At 39.9% G+C, this 27,453-nt stretch overlaps 1 protein-coding gene across 11 annotated transcripts in view; it reads right to left on the reverse strand.

Annotated features, from left to right (window-relative positions):
- The window catches only part of CPED1 (cadherin like and PC-esterase domain containing 1), a 306,695-nt gene that overhangs the window by 13,225 nt on the left and 266,017 nt on the right, over positions 1-27,453 (reverse strand). For 8 of the 11 annotated variants that reach the window (XM_067042285.1, XM_067042284.1, XM_067042281.1 and 5 more), the window contains 5 exons: positions 23,754-23,890; positions 8,774-8,994; positions 8,423-8,524; positions 7,922-8,009; positions 3,944-4,090 (listed from right to left, as the gene is read on the reverse strand). In XM_067042285.1, the coding sequence (XP_066898386.1) occupies positions 3,944-4,090; positions 7,922-8,009; positions 8,423-8,524; positions 8,774-8,994; positions 23,754-23,890 (695 nt within the window). Of the gene's footprint in view, positions 1-3,943; positions 4,091-7,921; positions 8,010-8,422; positions 8,525-8,773; positions 8,995-13,591; positions 13,754-16,418; positions 18,455-23,753; positions 23,891-27,453 lie in introns of those variants that run through there. The other 3 variants (XM_067042286.1, XM_059075061.2, XM_059075066.2) reach the window with 3 other exon arrangements.

Raw genomic sequence — 27,453 nt, forward strand, 5'->3', positions numbered from 1 at the left:
ATCTCTCCTTACACATTTCCACTTTTTGGTTTTCCATGGAACCCCACTCTACTAGAGCTTTCCTAACAGTTTATTCTCTAAATTCAAATGCTCCTATTTCTCCCAACTTGGCTTAAATATTGGTTTCCAAGGGTTCCTTCCTCAACTCTTCTTACTCTTCTCACTTTCTTTGGATGATCTGTTTTCATCGTTTCGACTATTACCTATTTTCTGAGGACTTCCAACTTTTTAATCTCCAGCCCCACCCTGTCCCTCAAGCTTCAGATGTGTATCTCCAACTGTCTGTTAGGCTGCTCCACGTGGATGTCCCACAGGCACCTCAAACACAATATGTTCAAAACGGAATTCATCTTTTCCCTAAGCCTGTAGCTTCTCAGTTACTCTATGTCTCAATTGCCGGTTCAGTTCTCGAATCCGTCACCCAAGTTAGGAATCATCTTTGATTCTTCCTACCCCCTCATGCCACTCATAAGATCTACAGATTATACATATTTAACAGGGCTTCTATTTGTCTGCTTCTCTCTTATGATTGCTGTCTCTGTCCAGGTTTGGGTGAGCCTTTATCATCTCTTACCTGACTTCTGAAAAAGTCTCCTAACTTCTCTCCCTGGCTGAGTCCTTTTCAAAGCTTCCCTCCTCATGGTTCTCAGACTTACCTATTTGAAACAAAGATGTGATCATCTCACTTCTCTCCAAAACCTTTCATTGACTCTCCATCACTTAGAGGATAAAGTCTAAGCTCTTACCATGATCTGGCCCTAGCCTACTTTTCCCAGTCCCCTTTTATAATTGATGTTCTACAATATACAGAATTGCTTGTGATTTCCTGAGAACATCAGGCTATTTCAGAGCTACTTTGGTTCACATTGTATTAGGGGTTGGAATGGTTCCTTCTGCTATTACCTTACAGCTTGACTAGGACCAACTCATCCTTTAATAATAAACTTGGGTACTTTTCAAGGAGAGGTTCACTCAATCCTCACATTGGATTAGGTCCCCCTTCTTGGTATTATTACAATACCTTATTATATTTCTTTAACGTATTGTTTCATAGTATGGATTTTTATGCCTGACTCTCTGACTACAATGTGTTAAAGGTAGAAAATGTGTCTTATTTATTTTTGCATTACTGCTGTTTAGCTCAAGAACTGGACCCAAAAGATAAATATTGGAAAATTAAGTAAAAGAATAAACGTGACTGAGGCAATTGGAACAGAGTATAAGGGAAAGACTTGGAAGAATATTTACGAGGTAAACAGGATTTGGTAACTGCTGGTTGGAAGTTGCTAGCGGGCTGAAGAAAGATAAGGAGGAGTCAAGGATGACCCTAGCTTGTAAATGACAGTGCAAGAGAGTAAATTCAGGAATACAAGAGAACAAGAGAGCGCAAAGGGAATATTAATTCTCAATTTGGAAACATGTTGAGTTTGAGATGCTTATAGGAATTCTACAAAATGTTTTCCTACTTCATTTGACAGCAGTTAGTACAATGCCTACATAGACACTCAAAAATTTGTTGAATTAGATTTCTATTACTAATTTATTAAAAATAGCCATGCTGGGCTTCCCTGGTGGCGCAGTGGTTGAGAATCCGCCTGCCAATGCAGGGGATACGGGTTCGTGCCCCGGTCTGGGAAGATCCCACATGCCGCGGAGCGGCTGGGCCCGTGAGCCATGGCCCCTGAACCTGTGCGTCCGGAGCCTGCGCTCCGCAACGGGAGAGGCCACAACAGTGAGAGGCCCACGTACAACCAAAAAAAAAAAAAAAAAAAAATAGCCATGCTGATAGTTAAATTCTGGGATCTGCTATGTAAGATAACTATACTTGAATCAGTTATCTTTTCTTGAAAAGTCAATATTTCAGTTTTTTAGACAGATGAATTTAAAGGATTTTTTCTTCAACTGTGTTCATAATAAACTTTGAAAGTTTGAAGGAAAAAGAGAAAACCTTTAGGTCCACAATACAGAAGGAAAACATTTCTAGGCCAGACAAGCTTTTGTTAATTTAATTAAGATTAAATAATAACAGGAAATCATCTCTGGCAAAGAACTGAAAACCTCTTTTTTCCAAGGTGCAAGAATCAAAGGAAACCTGTTGATATTAGAGCTGGGTGGTGATGCTGGAGAGTTTCTGTGTTTTGCTTTGTTTTGTTTTGTTTTTGACTGAGTCAAAAGCTAGAGCGACATCTGCCAGAAAATAGAGACATCGTAGAAAGTTTGTGCAACTCGTTAGACTGACTAATAATCACATAACAATTGGCTGTGGATTTGCCCCTTCTGCAGCCAGGTTTGGGCTGGTAGTATGTTTGTATCCTTTCCAGGTTTGAGCTCACTCAGTAGATGTTTGCCACATAACTAAAGGCACCATCCAAAACCACTCTTGGGCGAGAGCTACCTGAATCCTGTTTGTTGTCCTGTATAAACACTGGGAAAACAAATTCCACTTCTACCCATGAAGAGAAACACCTGCTTTTCTAATCAGCAGGAACATTTTAGTCGAAATTGATGCATACCAGTTGGGAAATTGTTTATAGATTCATGGTGGCAACATATCCTCTCATGGTGACTTGACAGATGAAAGAGACACCCCAAGACCTTTAATCTCACCTATGGCAGCAAGAGCCCACTGGAGCAGGTTTGTTATGTCTAGGATAGGATTCTCACCACAAATCAAAGAGAACACATCGAGATCTTACTGTGTTGATTACAGCAATCCTTCTCAGGTATCTATGAATCTATAGTGGGAATGGTTTAATTGAACACCAAAAGATATAAGGCTCCCAAACCCAAAATCTTATTGCTCTAATACAGTAGATCTTAATGCTTGCTTTTACTGTACGACAAATTCCTTTCCCAGCTCCTGAGTCCAGCACAGAGGAAGAAATGGTTGTTATGAATGAATTTCTGCCTTTAATGTTTTGTATGAGACCAATAATCTACGTTTTCTCAGCTTGCCACATTCATCATCAAATCATCCTTTGCAAAAAGCTTTCGATTTTCTTGCACCCTCTCTCTTACTTTGGGCTTTTGAGACTGAGGCAGGCCTGAGCTGGGGGAAGGAAATAACTTCATGTGGTTATAACACAGGACTGGGCAATTTTAGTGCTGAAGTGAGAGTCTTCTTGTGCCTGAAAGTGATTGGAGTCCTATTATTATCTGAAAGTGGCTTTAAAATATTGGGGCTTACCAAGATTTTATGCAAGTGTAGGGAGGAAATAATCCACAGAGTTTGAAAGGACGGGGTGGGGGGAAGGAAAAAAAAAGTTTCTGCTATCACCTTCTCAACTAAGACTATTTAATTACTGGCTACAAATAAAATCATTTCCACCACTAGGAAGGAAAAACTATTCAAAACACAGGCCCTTCAGGAATTCCCTGGTGGTCCAGTGGTTAGAATTTGGCCGGGGCCGGGTTTGATCCCTGGTCTGGGAGCTAAGATCCCATAAGCCACGCGGTGCAGCCGAAAACAAAAAACAAAAAACAAAACCCCAAACCAAACAAAGGAAAACAAACAAACACCACAGGCCCTCTGGTTAATGCATTGGATAAACCAGTGGAGGAAGCTCATTCATCAATTTAGCCTTGATTTTCAAGCTCCACTAAGACATTTGCCACCTTCTGTGGATACAATTTCTGATGAGAAGGCTTGGATTCTATTAGAAAAGACAAGTGCTCTCCAGTTTCCCATCTTCCTGCTTGTGTTGAGCAGTGATTCTGGTTTTCAGGTGTCTACATAAACAGTAATTATTCTAACACACTTCATTTTGTAGAACCCCGAGTTGGGACTGCTACATGCTTTGGCTGAGTGATTATGGACACACTGTTTAATCTCCTCCGGACATGGTTTCTTTAATGCAAAATAAGACTGACAATGCAATTAAAGATATAATGAGAAATTTAAAAAGATCAAAAGCTACAAAAATCAGAGAGCCAGCATAAATACCTCATGAAAATGACATCCGCACGTCCCCTGCAAAAACTCTTTGTATCGCCCCATCGTTATAGTGAATGTGTCAACCACTTCATAGCCATATTTTTTTGCAGCTTCCAGAATAATCAAATTTTCTTTCCATAAATTCTGAACTTCACTCTGTATTGGAAAAGAGAACAATGGGAATTTTGATTAAGAAGACGTTTATGATTTAATAATTCAAGTAAAATCATGTAAATGTCATCTTTTTAAAAGGTTGATCTTATTGTAAGATAAAGAATTAATTTCTTTAAGATGTGTTCTAATTTTCATGTTCCCCTTATATAAACACTGCTGTAAATATCAAATAGCAATATATCAATATCTATAGTGACGCACAGTTTGGAACTTTTTTTTCTATGAAAAGCAGTTAGGTTTATTGCCCACGGAGATCCGTTGAAGTAGCTAAGGCTCTCAATTTAAAAACCAAGACTTGGAAAATCACAAATTCTAGCTCCATCTATTTGAATTCTTATTCTTTTAGGCATTTGAGTATTAATTAGGATGTTTTGTTTTTAGCTCTGTGCTGGGGGACAGGAATACAAGGATAAATAAACCATGGTACCTGCTCTTAAGACATTTCATTCAAATAGGAGACACAGATATGTAAATATTTACCAAGTCCTTTATTGGAGGTAAATATACCAGGCTCTGGACTGGGAGAGAAAAGGGAATAGCTCTGCAGGGGCAGGGAGACAGCTGGACGAGGAGACTTCAAGAGGGATTCCTGAGTAGAGTGAGGTTTGCTGGTTGGCAAACAGGGTGGGGAAACAGAGAGGGGGAGTGTGCTTTGGGGAGCTCCAGAATTGAGTGAGGGCTCTGGCTGCCACTTCTCTAGATCACATTCCTCCCTCCCTCCCCAACTGTGTCTGAGGCAACGACGGAGCTCCAGTTCAGGTCCAGTGTTGAGAGGAGGGACTCCTCCACTAACTACTCCGGCTCCAGGATGCCTCATCGGCTTGGCCAAGACCTTCTCAGACTGACCCATAGTCAGTCTGAGAAGGATGGACCTCATCCATCCTCCTCTACTCCCTTTATATCAGACACATTACAGTCAAACACGGTTCCCAGTACAGAGTAGACATTCAAAAACTATTTCGTGCAACATTGAGTGATATGCATTGGGTGGTGTGGTCTGAAAGTGTTCTCGCCTACTCCTGCCCCCTCCTTTTTATTCTTCTCGAACATTCTTTCTAATAAATCCCTTCATTTGGCTAACCCTGTCATGGTGTCTGTCTCTTTGAGAACCCAAACTAACACAGGGAGGGAATTGAACTCCCCTTGTCTTTTCTAAAGAACACACAAACATTTGTTTTTCATTTTCCAGGTAAAACAGCAAATAATTACTTGCATTTATTAATCCACCTGCAAGGTAAAAGAAGTAGTACAAAGACATCTAATTTTCTGTCTTCTCCACCGTGCTTGCATAACTATTTTTATGTGACATTCAAAGAAGAGTGTTCCCCCCTGCCCCCCAAATAAATGTAGTGAATAGAAAAGGCTCATAAAGGAAAAACCTGGAGGAAAAGAGACAGATGGGAATTTGGTCTCTGCCATCTCCTGAAAAATAATGCTTTGTTTTGGTTACAGTATCCTCTCAACTTTAATGTGTCCAATTATAAAAGGTAGAAGAAACTTTACAGTAAGTGTTTTACAGAGAAAGTTCAGTTCTCTGGGAAATAGACTCTGAGTCAGAAATTTGCATACAGGAGGCCACCAGGAAAGCGCCCTTGGGGTCAACTCCTCCAGGGGAGTGAGGGCCTACACGCTGGATAGGGAGAGAAGTTGAGCTGCAACATCATTGCAACAGAGGCTTTTGCTGATCCCACTGGGAGTTCTCGAGCTGGGGTGGCCCTTCTGAGATGGCCCAAATTAAGGAAAGGGGGCTGAGTCTTGGCTGAGGCTCTGCCCAAAAGACAATTCCTGCTGGGACTCAGGTCACACTTGCAGCAGCCCGGAGGAATGAATGTCTCAGTCCTGAAGGGACCATCTAGGAGCATCCAAATCCTACAAAACATCACTCACTCGTTCATGCATGAGAGGTTTTCTGAGAGTCTCCTATGTGCTGAGCACTGTGTTTTGCATTTGGGGTTCCAGAGTGAACCATGCAGACTTCCCTCCCCCATGCCTGCTCCTACAGAGACTAGTCTAGCAGGGGAGACACACAACCAAAGCTGGTATCTGTTGAGGGACCTGGATGAGGACACCAGACAATGTTAAAGGAACTCATAGCAGGAAAAGTCAACTGAGTCCAGGGTGTCAATTAAATCTTCCCAGAGAAAACTGCATTTCAACTAACACTTGAAGGGTGACCAGAAGTTACCCAGGTGAGGGGGTGGTGGGAGAGTGTTCTTTAGGAAGATGGAACTGTGCCTTCCAAGACCCGGAGGTGACTGAGAGCACTGCGTGCTTGAGGAGCTGAAACACTCGGTGTGGAGTGTGTGTGTGTGCGCGCATGTGTGTGTGTACACGTGTGCATGTGCGTGGAAGCGAGGACTAAGTCTACCGAGGAAGGCGGAGGCCACGTCTTGAGTGGCCACGATGAGGATGACGAATGCCAGTGTCTGATGACAAGTTCAGAGTTCCTTTCTGCCTCCACTTGCTCTCGTCCTTTTCTCTTTTGTTCTATCATTCCCCCTCCTCTTCTTCCCTCCTTTTGTTTTCACCCAGTTCGCAAAGACCAACGAGCACAGTGGAAGCCCTGGTGGCAAGCACAATGGTTAACAGTGTCTGGCACAAGGTAAGTGCCGAAGAACTGTTGGCAGAGATGAGTTCCTTCTAAATCTAAGTAGGCATCACAAGTACTCCAGTTCCTGTGAGAAGCCACAGTCAAGGAAGCAAAGCGGAGCTACCAGAGTCCTCAAGAAGGAATTACAAATTTGACCTGCAGCTTTCAAATAACATTAAAGGAGATTCAACTCCTAACCCACAGAGACAATTATCAAAAGACCCCTCTTCTAATCCCCGACCATCTCAAACCCTTCAGCTACCCCAGATGCTAAATGTCTCAACTCACTTTAAATGACCTTAACCTCTCCTGACTCCAAGAGGTTGAATTTGGAGGTTTTATTTGGGCCACTTTCTACCAGTTCTCCTGCTTTTGCATCACAGATCTGGTGGCCAGGCAGGCAAAGTTTTGAGAAAGGAGAGGAGGGTCCTGTAATCCCTGTTGGAGAAAGCTAGGAGCACTCGTAATTGACACAAAAATAAATCTCACTCGGTTTACTATTAAATGGACAGCCTCCTGTCTCCCCAGTTCCCAGTGCCCCCCCCCCCCAGAGCTCCCCTGAGCAATTGCACACAAACCCGGCTGCCTGTGAACTCTTCTTGCTGAGCAAAAGCAGCTGGTTCTCTTATCTACAGATGTTGTCTTTCCTTTCTTTTCTGAGGCTTCTATTTAGTGTTGAGACTATTTACTGTCTTCTATAAGAACTGGTCAGAGCCCTCTAACTCCTTTCATTCATGAATATCCAACCAGAGGCAAAAACGAATGATACTACTTTAAAAATACTACTGATTTTTTAAAGCAATCAGTCAGAAATCATCTTAAAAAGACAGCCTTTTCCTAAATACTCATTGATACAGACAATTTTACATGTGTTTCAGCATGAGCCGTTAACGGTCTGTGAAACATTACTGAGGTAAGGAGATACTTAGGGCATGATCCATCTCATCTACCCCTCAGCTCTTTATCTTTTCAAACTCTGGTACCCCCTTTCTTCTTTTATGAACTCAAAGCATTATTTATGACATATTTATGGGCTGTAGTCCCCTTATATCCAGGAATAATTATATCTGATTTATAATCATAATCCTTAAGTATATCATCTCCTTTGAATTTTATGAAGGTTGCTTAATATTATGTAGTGCCTTTTGGGTCCTTTTTCAGACACCAGCAAGGATCCTTATAGGAACCTTGAAGTTCACATAGCCTGCTGAAAATGGGCTTACCTGCGTTAAGAAGTGTACTCCATCCACCGGCAGATGAAATCCAATTCCCAAAGTTTTGATGATCACAAGGATATTGAGTAAATTTTCCCTGTGAAATAATCAGAACACAAGGCATGAACTTTGATTACATTTCTAGATGTCCGTGTTTACACAAGCAAGCAGAGTGGAATTCCTTTAGAATGTGATAATTGGCATATAGGATTAAATTCTCATTTTATAGATTTAATATATATTAGTGTTGTTTTCTTTTTTGTGGATAGAGTTTTATGTGTCAGTGGGCATGTTTTGATCTGCAGTAAATGTAAACTTGGATGCTGAAGAGCCTTCTTGTGATTGGATATAAAAGTATTTTGAAACATTTTAAACTAGACTTTAAGTACTGGATTCTAAATTATAAGTTGCCCTTTATATAAAATCTTGATAAAATTCTGTCACATCGAGTAACTTTTTTTTTTTTTTTTACTTAGAACACTAATGGCAATTATTATTGCAGAAATGTACCTCTTTAAAACCTTGTGAATAATTTGCAGGTGATTGGAATTAAGCCACTGAACACCACCAACAACTAATACAGTCTGGCTGGTATTCTCCAGGGGATGTGATCTGAAAGAAAAACAACACATGTTGCCTTGAAACAGATGGTAAACATTTTAACAGCATTGCCTCACATTTCATTGAACCATATCTGGCATCCTGATCACAGGGCCTCCCTGTCATTTCGAACTCGTTTTCAGCCATATTACTTGGTATTTAAACTTTTCAGTGCATTTGATACACAGCAAACAATTAGGACAGCTAGTAAAACATCAATCCATTGTGGTATTGTTTCATTCAAAATAGTTCCCCCCGTACCTTTGCAAGAGATGTTCAAGGGCTTTTTCAAATGTTGGTCTCAACGAAGGGCTGATCCAGAACTGTGGATAGTAGGAATAACTCACCAAGGTCTTCCCACCATTGACGTTGTGATAGAATTTAGTGCCATGCACTTTCTTCCATTCTTGAAAGGTTTCATTCAATCTTTCGATCAGATAGTACATTATCCCTCTGTTGGTTGAATCTCCAATGAAAAGAATCTATAAGTTAAAAAATTTTGCTTTCAAATCTGACGCTTATATGGTATAGAAGACAATATAAAATACACTATTTGATGAAAACAAAGCCACAAATCTAATTGAAGGACAGCCCTTTAAATGGTTAGAAATGACATTAATCCTATTCTCCCCCAAACCTGTTCATTTTCCTTTGCCATATTCCTAGTAATGACATCATCTACTGACCTACTAACTCATGTTTAAAGCTTTTTGCTTTCTTTATGCTGTCTTTAATTTCTCTACCTCTCTTATGCTCTTAACTTTCTCATCGAATCAGCTTAACAAGTTTCATCGATTCAAATAGGCATGAAGTATTCTAGTGCTTGTAAGAATACTTAGAGATTTTCCAATCTCTTTATTTCATAGATGAGAAATCTGGGAACCCACAGAGGTTAGCTAGCTCGATAGAGGTCAAGCTACCACTTGAGAAAAGAGCCACAGGACTAGAATTTAATTTTCTGAAAAGCAGTCTGTGTTCCAGGGTGCAAATCCCAGTGTGCCATTTGCCCTGGAAGCCTCTCACCCATCACCTCCTTCCCATTCCCACCAGCAGAGCCCTCTTTCAGGCTCCGACTGCCTCAAAGGTGTGCTATTGTTAACACGAGCTTAATGGGTCTTCTTGCACAATGGCTGCCCTCTAATTCATTCTCCACACAGTAATACTGGGATAAATTTCCAAATGTCTCATCTCACTTTCACACTCAAAAACCTTATCGGCTCCCCACGTACTACAGAGTCAAATCTTAACTCCTGAGTTTCAGTTAACATCTGCTGAATTTTTATTGCATATTGGCTTTCGCTAAGTGGCGATTTCACATAGGGTACTCACTTTAAATCTTCATAATCGTGAGGTGTGAATCATTCTCTATTTTACAGATGAGGGATTTGAGGCTCAGGGAGACTGAGGTTATAAATCTAGTAAATGGGGAACACAGGACTCAAATCCAAGTCCTTTATCTCCAAGTGCAGGGTCGATGGCCCCATCCTCTCAACACTTCTCCTAAAGTAAGCAGGTCAGATTCCTACTTTTTCACTGAACATGATTTGCACTCAACAACATCTGTTTTTCCTTGTGCTAATCCGTCTGCCTAGAAAGACCCTCTCTATGCCACCCCACCTGTGTAAATGCTACAAATCTCCAGACTCGCCATAAACGGCTCTCTCAGCCGGTCTTGTCCAATGGCCCAGCGAAAGTGACCTTCTCTGTCCTCCGTGATTTCATTATAATATTTATTTCCATTACTGATTTTATCAAAGACTACATGAAATTATGGCTATTTCTCTCTGTATCTTTTTTTCTCATATCATATCAAGAAGTATTTGAGGTCAGAGTCAAGGTTAATTTCTAAATTCTAATTTCTCCCATAGTTCTATGCATGCATTTTAAAAATATTTACTGAACTGAATGTCAAAGGGACTTTTGTTAGAGACAATTCCTTTTAATGTCTTTGGAGAAGGTTTAATTTGTACTTCAGTTTTTTTCTCTTTCTGTGGAGATTTCCCTTTGCATTAGTCATGTACATATTCACTTCTGATTTTAAGTCGCTGCATCACTTCTCAGGCACTAGTGCATTCATCCATCCATAGTGAGACTCTGCAAAGGTTTATTTTTTCCACAGTAAGTGTATTCAGGTAGCTGTGTGAAGAAACCCAGAAGGCATTCTCCTTCAGAATTTGCTTCCCATCAAACAGTTAGCATAAGCATCTCCAGACTCAACTGTATGATGTAAGATGTCAAGGCCCCAGTCACTGAGTCTCTCGGTCAAGTTCTATTTGGGGCAATAAAATCCCAGTATGAGAAAAATACTTTGTGAAGTCACTTGAAATTCTTCCTACTGGATTTGACCTATAATTATTTCTGTTTGCTTTTCTGGCCCAGATTTCTGATTTTTTAAAAGGGAAACTTTGAATAATCAGGAAAGCTCTTCTTTTCAGAGACTAGTAATTATCCAGCTCCATTTGTAATAGTTCGCTAGGGCTGCCATAACAAAGTACCACAGACTGGGTAGCTTAAACAACAGAAATTTATTTTCTCATGATTCTTGGCTAGAAGTCCAAGATCAACGTATTTGCATGGTTGGTTTCTTCTGAGGGCATCTCTGCTTGACTTGTAGATCACCATCTTCTCTGTGTCTACATATGGTCTTTCTTCTGTGTATGTCTGTGTCTTAATCTCCTCTACTTATAAGGACACCTGTCATATTGCATTAGGGCCCACCCTAATGGTCTTGTTTTAACTTAATCATCTCTTTAAAGGTTCTATCTCCAAAACAGCCACATCCTGAGGTTATTAGGACTGGGAATTAGGACTTCAACATATGAATTTGGTTGGGTAGAAACACAATTCAGCTTTTAATACCAGTAAAGGACCTTGGAAAGCCAGTTGTTAAGCTAAATTTCCACTACAGATTTTTCTTATGGGGTCTTTTCATTTCAGTATCAAGATGCAATCCCTCCTAGTTTCTCTCTGGGCAGCCATTAAGATCACTGGGTGTCTGTATTGTGGGCTACAGAGAGAACTACAGAGGTTGAAGAATATCCAACGGGCTGCATGTTACTGAGAGAAAAAAATAAAATTCTAGATTTCCATTTTTTTTCTGTGGGGTTGTATGAAGATGCAGCCCACCAGTGCATGACAGGGGCAAAGAAGTTGTGTTTCAGAATTCTTAGGTACTGTTATTTATTAACCAGGTGATCTTAGACAAATTATGTGACCTCTTCACGGGTTCATTTCCTTATGTGTATATTGGGGAAAATAATAGCACCACTGTAAAGGACTTTAATGAACTTTAAAATACTTATCTTATTCCTGGCACACCGCACACAACAAATGGGAGCCAGCATTAAAGCACAGGAAAGCAAGAAGTGTTTTGGAATGCTTCTAGTGTGTCTTGCAGTGCACTGCTACGCACTTTAAAATTTGTTAGCTACTTCAGAGAAAATGTCAGTAAAGATAGGAAGCGTCTAAATCACAGCGGCCTCTGTCCTGTCCTATCCACCCTGTTACAGACTCTCAGCTGGGCTAGTAGGGTTGCTGGTGAACCTGAGACTCTGACTCAAGAGCTGGAAGAGGGATCGTCACCCTGAGCAAACCAAGGATCTCTGAAAGGTTCCTCACGTCTGTCTCCACTGCTGATCAGTGACTAACAAGAGCTACAGGGATGGGAGAAGGAAGCATCACCACCACCATCTGCAAAACAAGTTCTTCTAAACTGCAAATATCGAGATAGCATTTTTCAAGTAGTAGACACAGCTGTGGGAAGACTATGTCCTAGAGAATTATTTTAGCCCAGTGCCTTTCTATTCATGAAAGACAGAAATGATCAATTATAACTAAAGTGAAAATGCACTTGTGAATTTTAAATTGCTGGTTCTGTAGGTGAAGCAGTTTTTGGAAGAGGTTAATTGGTATTCCTAACTAAAAGATTTCTAACTTGCAAGATATTGGCTTTTTTAAGTGCACACAATTAAAAAATAATGCCCAGAATAAAAGTGGTTCTCTACAGCCACATGATTCATATTCAGTCTTTATATCTTTTAGATCATTTGACTTGGTGAATTTTTAAAAGGAAGTTTGCAGATTATTCATTTTCAAGGTCAACTTCTACTTTAAAAGGTCTGAATTACCATAACAAATATTTATAACTAGCCACACATTTTGTAAATAATTCTTCTTTCCTGTGAAGATTATTGCCCTATACTAGCATGCACAGGTGTTGGTTGCAGATGCAATCAAAGAAAAAACAACCAAGTAACCAGTAAGCAATTATAAAAATAATCAATATTAGCAGTAAAACATTAAAATAACTATTTCTTCCCCTAACAAAGATTTTTAAAGGTCCAACGATATCATGAGTTCAGGGAAATGAACCTGCTCAAATACTGCTATGTAAGAACCACAAGGGAGAGATTTTTTTCTTTCTTTCTTTCTTTTTTTTTTTTAAACTGTTGAATTACAAGTGTCCAGAATACTGCCTGGTGTAAAAGTCAGTCCTCATTTGTTAAATGGATGATTGGAAACTTTGATGCTGTGTATATAAATCAGCAGTTTTCTACTTCTAGGAAATTTCATGGATGCCCATGAAAATACATTTAAAAGCAAAATAAACTGCAAGCAACATAAATGTCTATCAGATTGATTATATTAAGGTATCGTACACTTGAATTCTTTTAATCTTTTAACAATGATATTGTAATATGGATATATTGTGATGGGAACATTTTAGTTAACGTTTATGAAAAGATGATTACAATCAGAATATAAATAATTGTTGCACTTTTGTAAAAGTAAAGCATATGGATGCATAGAGAAAACCCTGATTGTAAAAGAAATTTATTATTTAATTTATTTATTTTTGGCTGCGTTGGGTCTTTGTTGCTGCGGGCGGGCTTTCTCTAGTTGCGGCGAGCGGGGACTACTCTTCATTGCGGTGCGCGGGCTTCTCATTGCGGTGGCTTCTCTTGTTGAGGAGCATGGGCTCTAGGCGCGTGGGTTTCAGTATTTGCGGCATGTGGGCTCAGTAGTAGTGCCTCGCGAGCTCTAGAGCGCAGGTTCAGTAGCTGTGGCACAAGGGCTTAGTTGCTCTGCGGCATGTGGGATCTTCCCGGACCAGGGCTCGAACCCGTGTTCCCTCCATTGGCAGTCAGATTCTTAACCACTGTGCCACCAGGGAAGCCTGACCTGGGTTATTTTGAAGTGATGATATTATGACAGTTTATTCTTTTCGCTCATTTGTATTTTCTAAATGAACAGATATTGGCTTTTTAGATTAATTAAAAAAACAAAAGCAGCAACAGTGGCAACAATAACAGTAAATCCATTTGTTTAAAAGCATTTTGAAAATTCACTTAAAAATAATCAGCTTAAATAAACTTTATTTCTACTTTTAAAAAAATTTGAAATTCCAGTGGTTTTTTTTTATTGGACTATAATTGCTTTACAATGTTGTGTTAGTTTCTGCTGTACAATGAAGTGAATCAGCTATATGTATACCTATATCCCCTCCCTCTTGGACCTCCCCCCAACCACCCTCCCATCCCACACATCTAGGTCGTCACAGAGCACCGAGCTGAGCTCCCTGTGCTATGCAGCTGCTTCCCACTAGCTATCTATTTTACGCATGGTAGTGTACATATGTCAATCTTCATCTCCCAATTCATCCCACCCCCACAACCACCCCTAACCCTGTGTCCACAGGTCCATTCTCTACATCTATGTCTCTATTCCTGCCCTGCAAATAGGTTCATCTGCACCATTTTTCTAGATTCCACATATATGTGTTAATATACAATATTTGTTTTTCTCTTTCTAGCTTACTTCACTCTGTATGACAGTCTCTAGGTCCATCCACATCTCTACAAATGACCCAATTTCGTTTCCCTTTATGGCTGAGTAATATTCCATTGTATATATGTATCACATCTTCTTTATCCATTCATCTGTCGTTGGACATTTAGGCTGTTTCCACTTCCTGGCTATTGTAAATAGTGTTACAATGACCATTGGGGTACTTGTGTCCTTTTGAATTATGGTTTTCTCAGGGTATTTTCTCTGGGTATATGCCCAGTAGTGGGATTGCTGGGTCATATGGTAGTTCTATTTTTAGTGTTTTAAGGAACCTCCATACTGTTCTCCGTAGTGGCTGTATCAATTTACATTCCCACCAACAGTGCAAAACCATTCCCTTTTCTCTACACCCTCTCCAGCATTTATTGCTTGTAGATTTTTTGATGATGGCCATTCTGACTTGTGTGAGGTGATACCTCATTGTAGTTTTGATTTGCATTTCTCTAATAATTAGTGATAGTGAGCATCTTTTCATGTGCCTCTTGGCCATCTGTATGCTTTCTTTGGTGAAATGTCTATTTAGATGTTCCACCCATTTTTTAATTGGTTTGTTTTTTTTTTTTTGATATTGAGTTCCATTAGTTGTTTGTATATTTTGGAGATTAATCCTTTGTCAGTTGCTTTGTTTGCAGATATTTTCTCCCATTCTGAGGGTTGTCTTTTCATCTTGTTTATGGTTTCCTTTGCTGTGCAAAAGCTTTTAAGTTTAATTAGGTCTTATTTGCTCATTTTTGTTTTTATTTTCATTACCCTAGGAGGTGGGTCAAAAAAGATCTTGCTGTGGTTTATGTCAAAGCGTGTTTTTCCTGTTTTCCTCTAAGAACTTTATAATGTCCTATCTTACATTTAGGTCTTTAATGCATTTTGAGTTTATTTTTGTGTATGGTGTTAGGAAGTGTTCTAATTTCATTCTTTCACATGTAGCTGTTCAGTTTTCCTGGCACCACTTATTAAAGAGGCTGTCTTTTCTCCATTGTATGTCCTTGCCTCCTTTGTTATAAATTAGGTGACCATGTGTGTGTGGGTTTACTTCTGGCCTTCTATCCTGTACCATTGATCTATATTTCTGTTTTTGTGCCAGTACAATACTGTCTTGATGACTGTAGAACAAGGACCTAAGAGAATCAAGATTAAACATTGGTTCAATAAACCTATCACAGGAATAACTCTAATCATATTTTGAATTCCAGTAGCGTTTTATTCTAAAGATTGAATGGCTTTTTCCTATGTAGCATCTCTCTTCTGGTCCTGTGGTGTGAAGTGAGGCTGCCTCCATCAAGGTGGGCTCTGGAGAGGAGCAGAAACATCTGTGTCTCAATGTGTCATTAGAGGCTGGATCTCAGCTCATCAGCGGGAGACAAAGATGTGTTTAGAAGAGTTCTGCATCTGTTCTATTCCCAAAACTTGGCATGCAAGGTGTCACTGAAAAGTATATAGGGTCTGGTGTTTTTTCTACTATTTTTCACACCATCATGGACCATAGGACCTAAAAGCACATCCTGTTCTTAGGCTCTATTAAAGCTTGGGCTTACTTTAAAATAGTCTTCTTAAAAACCATGAAATTGTCTTTGGTTTCATTTCTAATTTCTCAACATTATATAGTCCCTGTATTAGGTGACACAGGCTAAGTGCTATTAACAAACAGAGCCCCAAAATGTATAATGGCCTAAACATAATTGATGTTTACTTCTCCTTCGGGAAAATATGGTCATGGACCTGATTTCAAGGGAGACTGAGAAAGGTAGTCAAGCTTTGTGCCAGAAAGCAGAAGAAATGAGTTTGATGAACACTTTCCTAGTCTTTACCACATTCTCTTACATGTTAAGTCTTTCTGGGGGAAAAAAAAAAAAAAAAAACACCTAAACTCAGATTTTCCACCTGTGAATTAGTAAAAGTGTGAAGCATATGAAAGCCTAAATTTATAATCTACATAATACATAAGAGCACTTCTGTTCTTAGAGATATTGATTCCTTGGGACAAATAAGAGCAAGAAATATCATTTATTAGTGAAAATACAACAAAAACTTTGGGAACTTTTGATTGAAATATACGATAAAACAATTTTCATCCCACTTTATTTCATCATGAATAAAGGGAACTAATGATGACGATACTTAACATGTAAATATTTTACTCCATTACCTCCTGTCTCCAAAGTCACCCAAAGTAACAAGGACATAGTTAGCAAAGCAAGTTATAAAGAAATGAAGAGAATCAATGGGGGCTATCTGTGTTGAGTCAATATGAAGGTAGTTTGTTAGCTTCTCAGATTCTTCTGATCTGTTGAAGCTAGGAAAGAACTGGGTATATGTAGAATCAATAGACACGGGAAAAAAAACCCCTTGATTTAAAATAATTTTCTATCTTCCTTTCTTTCCCTTTGCATAGGTTCTATCTTCAATATTCACAGAGATGGGGATATTTCTTCAGAACAACAAAGTGCATGGAGATGCCAACACAGGTCTCAGCCAGCTAATAGGAACCCACTGGAAGCTTCCAAGAGGGGAAGTTACACAGTAGCTTCTTGTCCATTAATCTAGACAATGCCTGCTTACTGGAGAGCTCTCATCTTGGTAAATAAAGGAAATGAAAGTGAGGTGAGGAGGAGTCCTATTCATTACATCTAGTCCAGGGCCAAGCATAGTCCATACATTTAGAAAGCTCCACAGTGATTCCAATGAGCCCCATGATTGAGCACCACTGCTCTCATAAAATAACTTCCCATTCTAAGTGAGGTATAGGGTGATTCAGCTCTAATATGAAGCTGAGACTGATCAGATGGCTAATGATATTTAGGGCATGATGAAAATCTAGCTCATCAAAGCGTCTCTCTGTGAAATGTAATACGATTGCAACGAATGTTTTTTCAATGATGCATTTGATTAAACTGGCTATAGAGGACCAAACAAATTGCCCTTTGGAGTCAAGAACAGATGAAAACTGACATGTAGGCAAGTCACTCTAAAACACATGAAATTTGGCAGAAAAGAAAAACAAACAACTGAACAATATCGCCTAGACATAGATCTTCTAACTGCTTGCAACAAAAGTATGTATCTATTTTGCCCTTCTCTCTGGATTGTGGGCATTATGTGTAAGCCATCCTTTCCTGGTGAGAGTCAGGTACACTCCTTTTCTTCTGTTTACCCTTTTTTATTGAAACTGACAAGCAACAATGAATTGTGTAACCATAATGGAATTCACATATTAGTCAGAACATATTATTATAAATTGGGCATACTTCAAATATGTAAACACCTTTAAGTCCAAGACAGTACTTAACTTGCAAGCAGCGTAAAAATGCAAGTTAATTTCCTGTTTTAACAGCTGAGTTTAAATACTTTCAGTAAATATTGCCTTTTTATATTTTCCTTTCGTAATTGCACTCTTCTCTCAGATATTTTATTACTGAGTAATAAAATACTGAGTTTGTCAGTTGAACTATGTTTCTGACAAACAAAATAAAAGCTCGTTTCATTCAGTTTTGGTCAGCCTCCTAAGTTCTTTCAGTTGTAAATTTCATTACCCTACTTCTAAACTATTTCCTATGTATTTTGCACTGTGATTACAAAGTTATGCTCTGATAAATTTTTCTAAATGTTCCAACCAAAGTTTATTAAGTAAGAGGTGTGTATCTATTTAGAGACATTTGTCAAGAGTATAACTGAACACATAGTTTGTTCTTTTTCAAAGAATTTTGCTTTGATTCAACACGATGGCACATCACAAAACCTATACATATCTACAACAGCTTACAAATGAAATAACTCATATTTGGATAGATTTAGAGTAAAAGGGGTCTCGTATTTACCTGCCCTCCAGACACGAACAAGTATGCCATGGAAAGTGATACAAATGCTCTGAGGAGAAACCCTGTGCCATCTTTCTGCAGAGATCAGCCTCCTGTTCACTGAAGTAAAGGCAAGTGACTGAGGTATAAAAAGTTCGGTCCTGCTTACACACCATTGAGTGCAGTGACATTCCTGGTCAAAGTTACAGGAAAATTGAATGCCTTTTTAAATCCCAACTGATCTGTGTTTTGTTTCTTCCCCACCGGTGGGCCTCCATTTCCAAGTATAGCCTTCCATTCATCACTAGAAAGCAGTGGTAAAAAGATGTAAAAGGTCATAATAACAACATAAGGAAATTCAACTGAGAGAAACGACTACTGGAAATTCTAAAGAAAGCAGAACACTGTTTGAAGGCCTAACTTTCCAATACTTCTCACGGGCCCAGTCAAATTCTGTTGCCTTTTAATTTGATTCTTTTGAGAAAGATAACTCAGTTTAATGTATTCCCTTAAAGGTTGCCTTGATTAGGATGTAAAATAAACTTCTGGGTTTTTTTGTAGCACAACATATTTGCACTACTGTACACGGTAACAGTGACATTTTTGGCTTCTCACGGGAAAAAGTCTGAGTTTTCCATATTAATTGAAAGTTTTCAGATGAGTAAGACATGCAATTAGAAATTGCATGTCTAGGTATGTCCCCACTTTTACACAATCCAAGAGGCATAAACTGGAGCACACAGAAAACGAGTAACTCAGAATCACCTCCAGCGCACTCCTTGCCTGCTTGGTTCCTGCCCATTGTCTGTTCCCTCCATTCTCTGTTCCCTCCAGTAAGAGAAAATTCAAAGAAGTCGCTAAGTTTGAGTGATACAGCTCTCACCATAGGTTCTTTTGAGAAAAAATGAAGATCTTTATTTTTTTCTCATTCAATTAAACTATTTCAAAGTCATGTGATTGGTAGATTGCCTGTAACTACCAACACCACTCTGCTCTGGAACTTTCTCTTTTGGCAACTTTTCCAGACCTTCCCAGTCCAGGTCAAGCGCCAGCCTCTGGGCTTCTCCCAACCTTTGCAATGATCACACTATATTGTAACGATCATTCTCTCATTTGTCTTCTTCCACTAGAAATTTGGCACCTTGGAGGATCGTGGTGTGCACACGTAGAACAGATTCTTAGCTCAGCAAAACTAGATGAATGAATAACAAGGTGACATCCCAAAAGTTGAAAAAGTGTTCTGGGCATAATTGTATTAAGTGGTCAGCTGGATTCCACTCTGTGGGAACATGTTAGGGATAACTGAGATTGCAAGGTTTCTGATGTGGGGCAGCAGAGTTACTCTGATGTCTTCAATGAAGAAAAGAGTCACTTCAGTCCTGAGTGCCAGTCTGAAGCTGCTGTCCTTTTGCATTTGTGAAGTGAATTTCTGGATGATATCTCCCAAATAATATGCCTCTTTTCTTGAATGTTTGACATGGCAAAAAGAGTCTCCTACCTGCACCTCAGCCCCCAAAAGAGTCAGGTGTTTATAAAATGAAATATTCGTGTTACTTGTTTCTCAATTTTTGTAACTGATATGCTTTAACATGTATTTGTCTTTGAAATAGAATGGTGATTATAAAAAGTTCTGGGTAGGATGAGAACTCCCTTGCCTCAGTAATAAAATATAAGAGTTTCATGATCACTTTGTATGTTTATATTTTTCTCCAGGAGAATGAGAAATAGATGTATAGGGAAGACCTTCTGCTAACCAACTCCTATTCATAAGTGAAGCTTTCTTAAAATAAGTGCGATTTCATAGTTGCAATCGTGAATGTTTACAAAATTATGTCTGTGCTGTGTGGTACATGAGGGTATAAACCTGTCTGCACATTACTAAGTCCTGTGATTCGGAATATAAAATATCTTTCTCAGTTTTTCCCTTCTTTGCATTTCCACAGCCTTTGCCCAAGTTCTGATTTATACAACTTTTCAAAATATAGGTTTTTGGATTTACAAGGTGCTCACACATTGTAAACATAAAGGTAATACACATACATGTATCCCCTGCTTTCCAAAAGTTCAATTTATGCCACTTCGTTTTTCTGAAAGACCTACATTAAGACACGCATTTTTCCTAAAAGTGAAAATCCTCTTCGGATTTCTTCTGGTTAGTAAAAATAGGTACTAATATAGGTCTTTCAGAAAAGCAAAAAGTTGTCAATTGAACTTTCTGAAAATCGGGGATACTCCTCACTTTCCTCCATTTCAATTTACGAAAGGCTTCATAGAAGTGCTCTACTTTTGGATAGAGGGGGAAAACCTGTATTTAAAAAGACTTCTTCACACTTTGCCAACCATAATTTACTACCTGAATTGGCTTCATGGCCATATGACCTTGGCATTCACACAGGGTCTGTGTGTGAAAAGATCCTGTGCTTGGTTTATTGCTCTGCTTTTGCCTTCTCAAAATTCTTAATAATTATTGAACACAGAGTCCTGCACTTCCATTTTGCCCTGAGCCTGGCAGAATATATGGCCAATCCTGTCACCATCCCACTCCTCCCCTACTCCCCTCCACTTATGTAATCGTTCTTTTTTAAAATAATTAATTAATTAATTAATTAATTTTGGCTGTGTTGGGTCTTCATTGCTGCACGTGGGCTTTCTCTAGTTGTGGCGAGTGAGGGCTACTCTTCATCGCGGTGCACGGGCTTCTCACTGTGGTGGCTTCTCTTGTTGCGGAGCACGGGCTGTAGGCACGTGGGCTCAGTAGTTGTGGTTCATGGGCTCTGGAGCGCAGGCTCAGCAGTTGTGGCGCACAGGCTTAGTGGCTCCGTGGCATGTGGGATCTTCCCGGACCAGGGATTGAACCAGTGTCCCCTGAATTGGCAGGCGGATTCTTAACCACTGTGCCACCGGGGAAGTCCAACTTATGTAATCATTCTTAAGGGCTTGTTACTTCCAGAAATAGTCCATGTGTGTAAGCATGTCTGCATTGGGTTTTGCACTGATGAGATTATTCTATACGTATTCTTGACTTTCGTGGCTTCCTCAGTGTGGCGTGATAGCATTTTCCCATTAAACAGTCTCTGCACCCCCCAGCACCATGTCCATTTCTTCCTGCCGTAGGCAGTCTCCGTACTATTGCAGGACGGTTTTTCTAATTCTGGTTGTGCCACTGCCCTGCTAAAAATGTACAATGCTTCCCTGCTGGGTATAAAGTAAATTGGCATCCTGGTAAACACAGCAGACTCTGTAGGACCACTGCCAGTATGTTGGCAAATTTGAGTTTCTGAGCTTGCAAGTCTGAAGGATGCTTCTGGACCCAAAGAATCACTAAGACAAGCCCTCACTGCCTAGCAGCCACCTCGCTGGTCTCTGCGGGGATTGCCTGATCCACAGGCCTTTTTTTCAGATTTTATAACACCATCTCTCTCTAACGAGTAGGAAGAAGAGATCTTCCCTTTTTCTTATCATTACTTTGTAGAGTTGCTAATAATTGAAATGAACAAAGACAGTATTGTGGACTTCATGTTTGTGTCCTCCCGAAATTCACATGTTGAAACTCTAATTTTCCCCCTCCACACCCACTCAGCATGTGATGGTATTAGGAGGTGGAGCCTTAGAAGGTAATCAGGTCTAGATGAGGCCATGAGGGTGTTGGCCCAGAATGGGATTAGGGTCTTTATAAGAAGAGGAAGACATTGGAGGTCTCTCTGTCTCTGTCTCTCTACCTTATGAGGACACAGCAAAAAAGGCAGCCAACAGAAGCCAGGAAGCGGCCTCTCACCAGAACCCAACTGTGCTGGCACCCTGATCTTGGACTTCTCAGCCTTTATTTCTCTGTTGAGAAATAAATATCTGTTCAAGTCACTAAGGCTATGGTATTTTAAGAGTGACTGGGAAGGTATTTTAAGAGTGACAGAGAAGACATTTAGCTTTCTACACAGTTGATTAATCTACAGCATGGGATTAGATCATATAGACTTATTCTTATTTTACAGATGAAGAAAATGAGCCTGAGAAACAATGTGTCCTGTCCAAAGCCATGGACTTTAGTGATGAACTTTAACATCTACTGACTTTCAGCTTAATAGACGGTGACATCTCGGAATCTTCCTGAGGTCAGAACGAGATTCTGAAAGAGTTTGGAGAAGTCTGACTTATGACAATGACTATTTTCATTGTTTCCAGTCCTACATTTCTAGGGTATGGAGGTTGGGTTGTCCAAATTGGTGGTTCAAACTGCCTGAGTAGTGGCCACTTACATACATGGGTGATCACAGGTGAATTACTCAATCTCTCTGAACTTTAATATACTTAAGTAGAAAATAGATCTAAAAATATCTACCTTACAGACTTGTGACTAGGAATAGATAAAATTTTAACTTATTCATTTACTCACCAAATATTTATTAAGTGACTATTATGTTACAAACGCTGTGCCAAGCAAGGAGATTATGGTAGTGAATCAAACACATTGGCTGCCCTCCTAAAGCTCACAGTCTGATAGGATTTAAGGTGTGAAAATGTCAGTAGCACGGTTCTTTGCACAGAATCAATGCTCACTTAATAATACAGCAACAGAAGTTTCTGACATTTCTTTTCTTCCCTTTCCTTTTTTGAAACTAACTAATACTGCTGCTTTATCTTTAGACATCCTCTCAGACACGAACTTTGGGGCATTTAAATTAGAATCTCCATGAAGAAGAGGTCCATTCCCCTGCCTTGCTTCTCCCATATGTCATTCTTCTTTAAACCATTTGCTGGTAGAAAATCTGAACATAGGCTTAATCTGAAAAATTGACATATATTTACTCCACTGTACTTTATGAATCATAGAGCTTCTTAAAAAAATCAGTTTTTGAAATCAGTCTTGCCCGTGCTTGAGAGCTTGCAGTTTGTAAGGAAATGTCCATCTAATAAAATGTACTTTGAAAGTCTGCAGAAGGATTACTTACTTCATGTTAACCAAGCATCTCAGTCTATGTGCCCGGTTCGCACGTCCGAGAGCTCTGCCAGAATCTACCTAGTCAGAGCACGCCTAGCAAGGAGACACTGCATGTCCAAGAGATCAGCTTAGAAGCCGCACTAAAGGAAAAGCAGCCTAGCGAGGTCCATGCGAGACCTGCCCGGGAACGTGAGAGAAGATCAGGAAGGTTAGTGTGTAAAAACCATGCTATGCACGGGGTAAGCTGGAGCAGAAGTCTTACATGCAGGAACATTCCACCTCCCGTGCAAGCCGCAGATAGCTGTTTTAACTGCAGTGCCTTGCAAGAGCTGCCGTTGACAAGGCCAGATGCTCTGAATCGCCAACTGTCAGTTGACATGGCCAGCTCTTACCCATGTGGGCTGAGAAAACCAGCATGGAACTGGGTCAGCACAGGACATGATTTTAAGAGCCTCAATCTGTCAAGTAGACTTATTTGGAAATAACTGAGCATTGTGAGCAAAACTTGTTAAGGCTCTTCTATGATAAGGCATTCATTCAAAAAGCCAAACTGCATTCAGTTAGCTGTCCTCTGCAGAGTGAGGGAGCAGGAATTGGTCTAGTAGGTACAGTTTTGGTGCTGTGGGTAGTGTAAATGAAAGGTCTCCCCCACTGATCCAGAGCCTACCTTCCTTCCTCCCAGGCACTGCTGGAGTTGAGGCTTAGCTAGGACACCATAGTGACAGTTGTGAGGCTGCCAAGTGATTTCTCTCCAGTCACAGGTCCTGTTGTCTGAACAGCTAAGGCAAGGCACGATCCACTGGCCTGGAAGACACAGCAAAACTTCTTTGGTTCAGTTTCTATGGGTGAAATTATAGTTTGCAAGTAAGTCTCGAATTCAGCGATGGCACACCATTGCAGAAATCACAGTGAGGAGACCACTCTTACATAATAAACCCAGTGGAGCAGTGCATGGCCTCCTGCCGACCAAACAGAATCTCAAGTAGTAATGTTTTGAAATAACACAGTTCATGCTGAAGTCAAGTATGAATTTTGTTCTGTAAAAACACATACTTAAAAAAAAATTTAAGGGATTGAGTACCACTCAATTATTATTTATTTTCAAACAGTACACGAGGCACCTAATAGGACCGAAGTATATAGGGAGCCACTGATACTGAGGTAGCTGACCACACACATTTCCTAGCCTAACACAAGCTTAGGTTACCAATCCAATAATAGTTACATTCTCTGCTCTCCAGAGATTCAAGCTACGATAAGACAATTACTTTAATATTCTGATAATTTATTGTTTTGAAGAATAGCGATTGCTCCATAATTTGATTGGTGACCTTTTTGCTGCGAATCTCTTCACCTCCTTCTAGCTCTGTCACCTTAATTTTTTCATCTGTTAGATGGGGTGTGTACTGCTCTCCTCACATGATTGGTATGAGGATTTAATGGGATAATGTAGCTAAAGGACCCAGCACAGTTACCACATCATATTCACCTTTGCTAGCAGCTGATTTCAGGCACAAGCTTTAGTAAATGTTTCTAAGATAAATGAATATTCTCAAAAAGCTGCATTTAAGATCTTTCTTATTTTATTGATAAAGTAACATGCATTCAAAACACTGCAGCTTTTAGTGTGAGTGGACATGTTAATAATCTATTAGAAAAATATCATGAAATGACTTTTGATTTTTGTTTTTTCCTTGTTCATCTTTTCAGGGACGGAGTGTGAACCAGCATGTTAAACATGGAGCAGTTATTTGTGCCCTTTGTGGAGAATACCTTGATGTCTTCAACAATCATCTGCTCTACCCAAAAGGTCTTGCTTATGTTACTGCTTCATGTTTCTCTTCAAAATATTGAGGAGCTATGGGACTTCCCTGGTGGCACAGTGGTTAAGAATCTGCCTGCCAACACAGGGGACACGGGTTCGAGCCCTGGTCCGGGAAGATCCCACGTGCCGCGGAGCAACTAAGCCTGTGCGCCACAGCTACTTAGCCTGCGCTCTGGAGCTCACAAGCCACAACTACTGAGCCCACGTGCCACGACTACTGAAGCCTGTGCGCCTAGAACCCGTGCTCCGCAACAAGAGAAGCCACCACAATGAGAAGCCCAGCCACCGCAACGAAGAGTAGCCCCCGCTCGCCACACACAGCAATGAAGACCGAACGCAGCCAAATAAATAAAGGAAGAAAAGAAAAATCTTTGTTTAAAAAAATGTATTGAGGAGCTAAATATTCCCAGATAGTTTTTGAGTTAGAAAGGAATGTTTTTAACAAGTTTATCCACTCTGGCTTTGATTTATGGTTCTGCTAACAAAAGTATCTGGCGTGACACTAATTTTAGCAGGAAGAATTTCTACTTTCAGGGGATGAATAGGTTTCATTTTACATTTCATGACTCGGGGATGTCAGAATTGTGTATGTGAGGGTTTGTGTGTGTGGAAATAGTTACAAATAATAAAATACGGAGAGAGATCTAGTTTATAGCTCTTACTGGTTGATCACAGAACAGCCATAAAAAGGAATGAAATTGAGTCATTCATAGAGACATGGATGGACCTAGAGGCCGTCATACCTAGTGAAGTAAGTCAGAAAGAGAAAAACAAATATCATATATTAACACATATATGTGGAATCTAGAAAAATGGTACAGATGAACCTATTTGCAGGGCAGGAGTAGAGATGCAAACTTCTTAGAGAACGGACCTGTGGACATGGTGGGGGGAAGGGGGGGTGGGGTGAACTGGGACATTGGAATGGACATAAATACACCACCATGTGCAAAATAGATAGCTAGTGGGAACCTGCTGTATAGCACAGGGAGATCAGCTCGGTGCTCTGTGGTGACCTAGAGGGTTGGGATGGGGCGGGGTGGGAGGTCCAAGAGGGAGGTGATATATGTATACATATAGCTGATTCACTTCGTTGTACAGCAGAAACTAACACACCATTGTAAAGCAACTATACCCCAATTAAAAAAAAAAAAGCATGGGTATATTAAGAGAGAGAAACTGGGAGAAAGAGAAGGAAATAGAAAGGAAAGGAGACGAGAAGAGTATGACTTCCAAGGAAGAGAAGAATACACACAGCATAATTGCTTTAGTGGAGAACTATGCCAACAGGACCAGAGAGCTGAGCTACTGGACAGTCCAAAAGTGATGTGGACTTGTTTATTCCTCTTACCATACAATTTTTTCTTTGCTTTGATTTTTAAACTTAGTGTGAATTCCAGAAAACTGCCTTATTCAATATCTACCCATTAAATATACTATCTCCACAATTTCAGGTCTGGTGAATGACCTTCCATTTCTCTACATACATAAATCACTCTCCATCTAAGAGGATTTTCATTCAATACAGTGTTGAAGTATGTACCCTGCTAGGTATTAGGCACTCTTGTTGTTAAAATAAGGTAATAACTAAGAAAGAAATAGTTAACAGTGTTATAGCACCTCTCAGATGTCAGGGATGTTCTGAGCACTTTAATATATTAACTTATTTAAACTCAGAGCCACCCTATTATCACCCCCATTGTGCTAATGACTTAACTGGGACTCAGTAAGGTTAAGTTACTTGTCCAATATATTCCAGCTAGGAGGTGGTAGACCCAGGACTGGAGCTGAAGAGTCAGCTCCAGAGTCCATGCTGTTGATTATAATGTGAAACCTCAAAAATTATAATCAGGTGAGAAGGGTACAATTTTTACATATAAAAAGCTTAATAATAGGTAATTCATAATTAAGGAAAAATATCAGTGTGGTACTCAAAGAGCCTGGGCTTTGGAGACACATACACCTGGGCTCTCCTTCCAGGTACCTCTGTGGACCTCAACTCAGTACATTAAAGTCACCTGGAAAGGTTTTTAAAATGCTCACGCCCAGGTCGTACCCTAGACTGATTACCTCAGAACCACCTGATATGGAACTCAGGTATCAGTATTTTTTGTAATGCTTTTCAAGTGATTCCAATATGCAGTCAAGGTTGAGAACCACTGTTTACCTTGGACAAATTAATCTTTTCATGATTGCATTTACTTCTCTTTAAGAAAAATATGTAGAGCATCAGCCACAGTGCCTTTATACTAGAAATTGATGAAAATATTTTACTGTCCCCACCCAACTTCACCCTAAGCAAGCCATGGCAGTTCAGAATAAAGACAGCACCATGGGGGGGTCAAAGTTGTCTGGCAGGTTCCACGGAACAGATAAGATGTGAAGAGGGATGTGTGAATAGATAAGATTCAGAGAGGTGGAATGGATGATTTTAAGTGGAGACAGACATGACAGGAGTGAGACTGAAGAAGTGACTGCTCTCCACGACAGACCGTATATATTGGAGAGAAAAAGAAGGTCTGCTCGGTGAAAGGTGTTTCCA

This window comes from Kogia breviceps, chromosome 9, assembly GCF_026419965.1.
Source record: "Kogia breviceps isolate mKogBre1 chromosome 9, mKogBre1 haplotype 1, whole genome shotgun sequence".
NCBI classification, from domain to species: Eukaryota; Metazoa; Chordata; class Mammalia; order Artiodactyla; family Physeteridae; genus Kogia; species Kogia breviceps.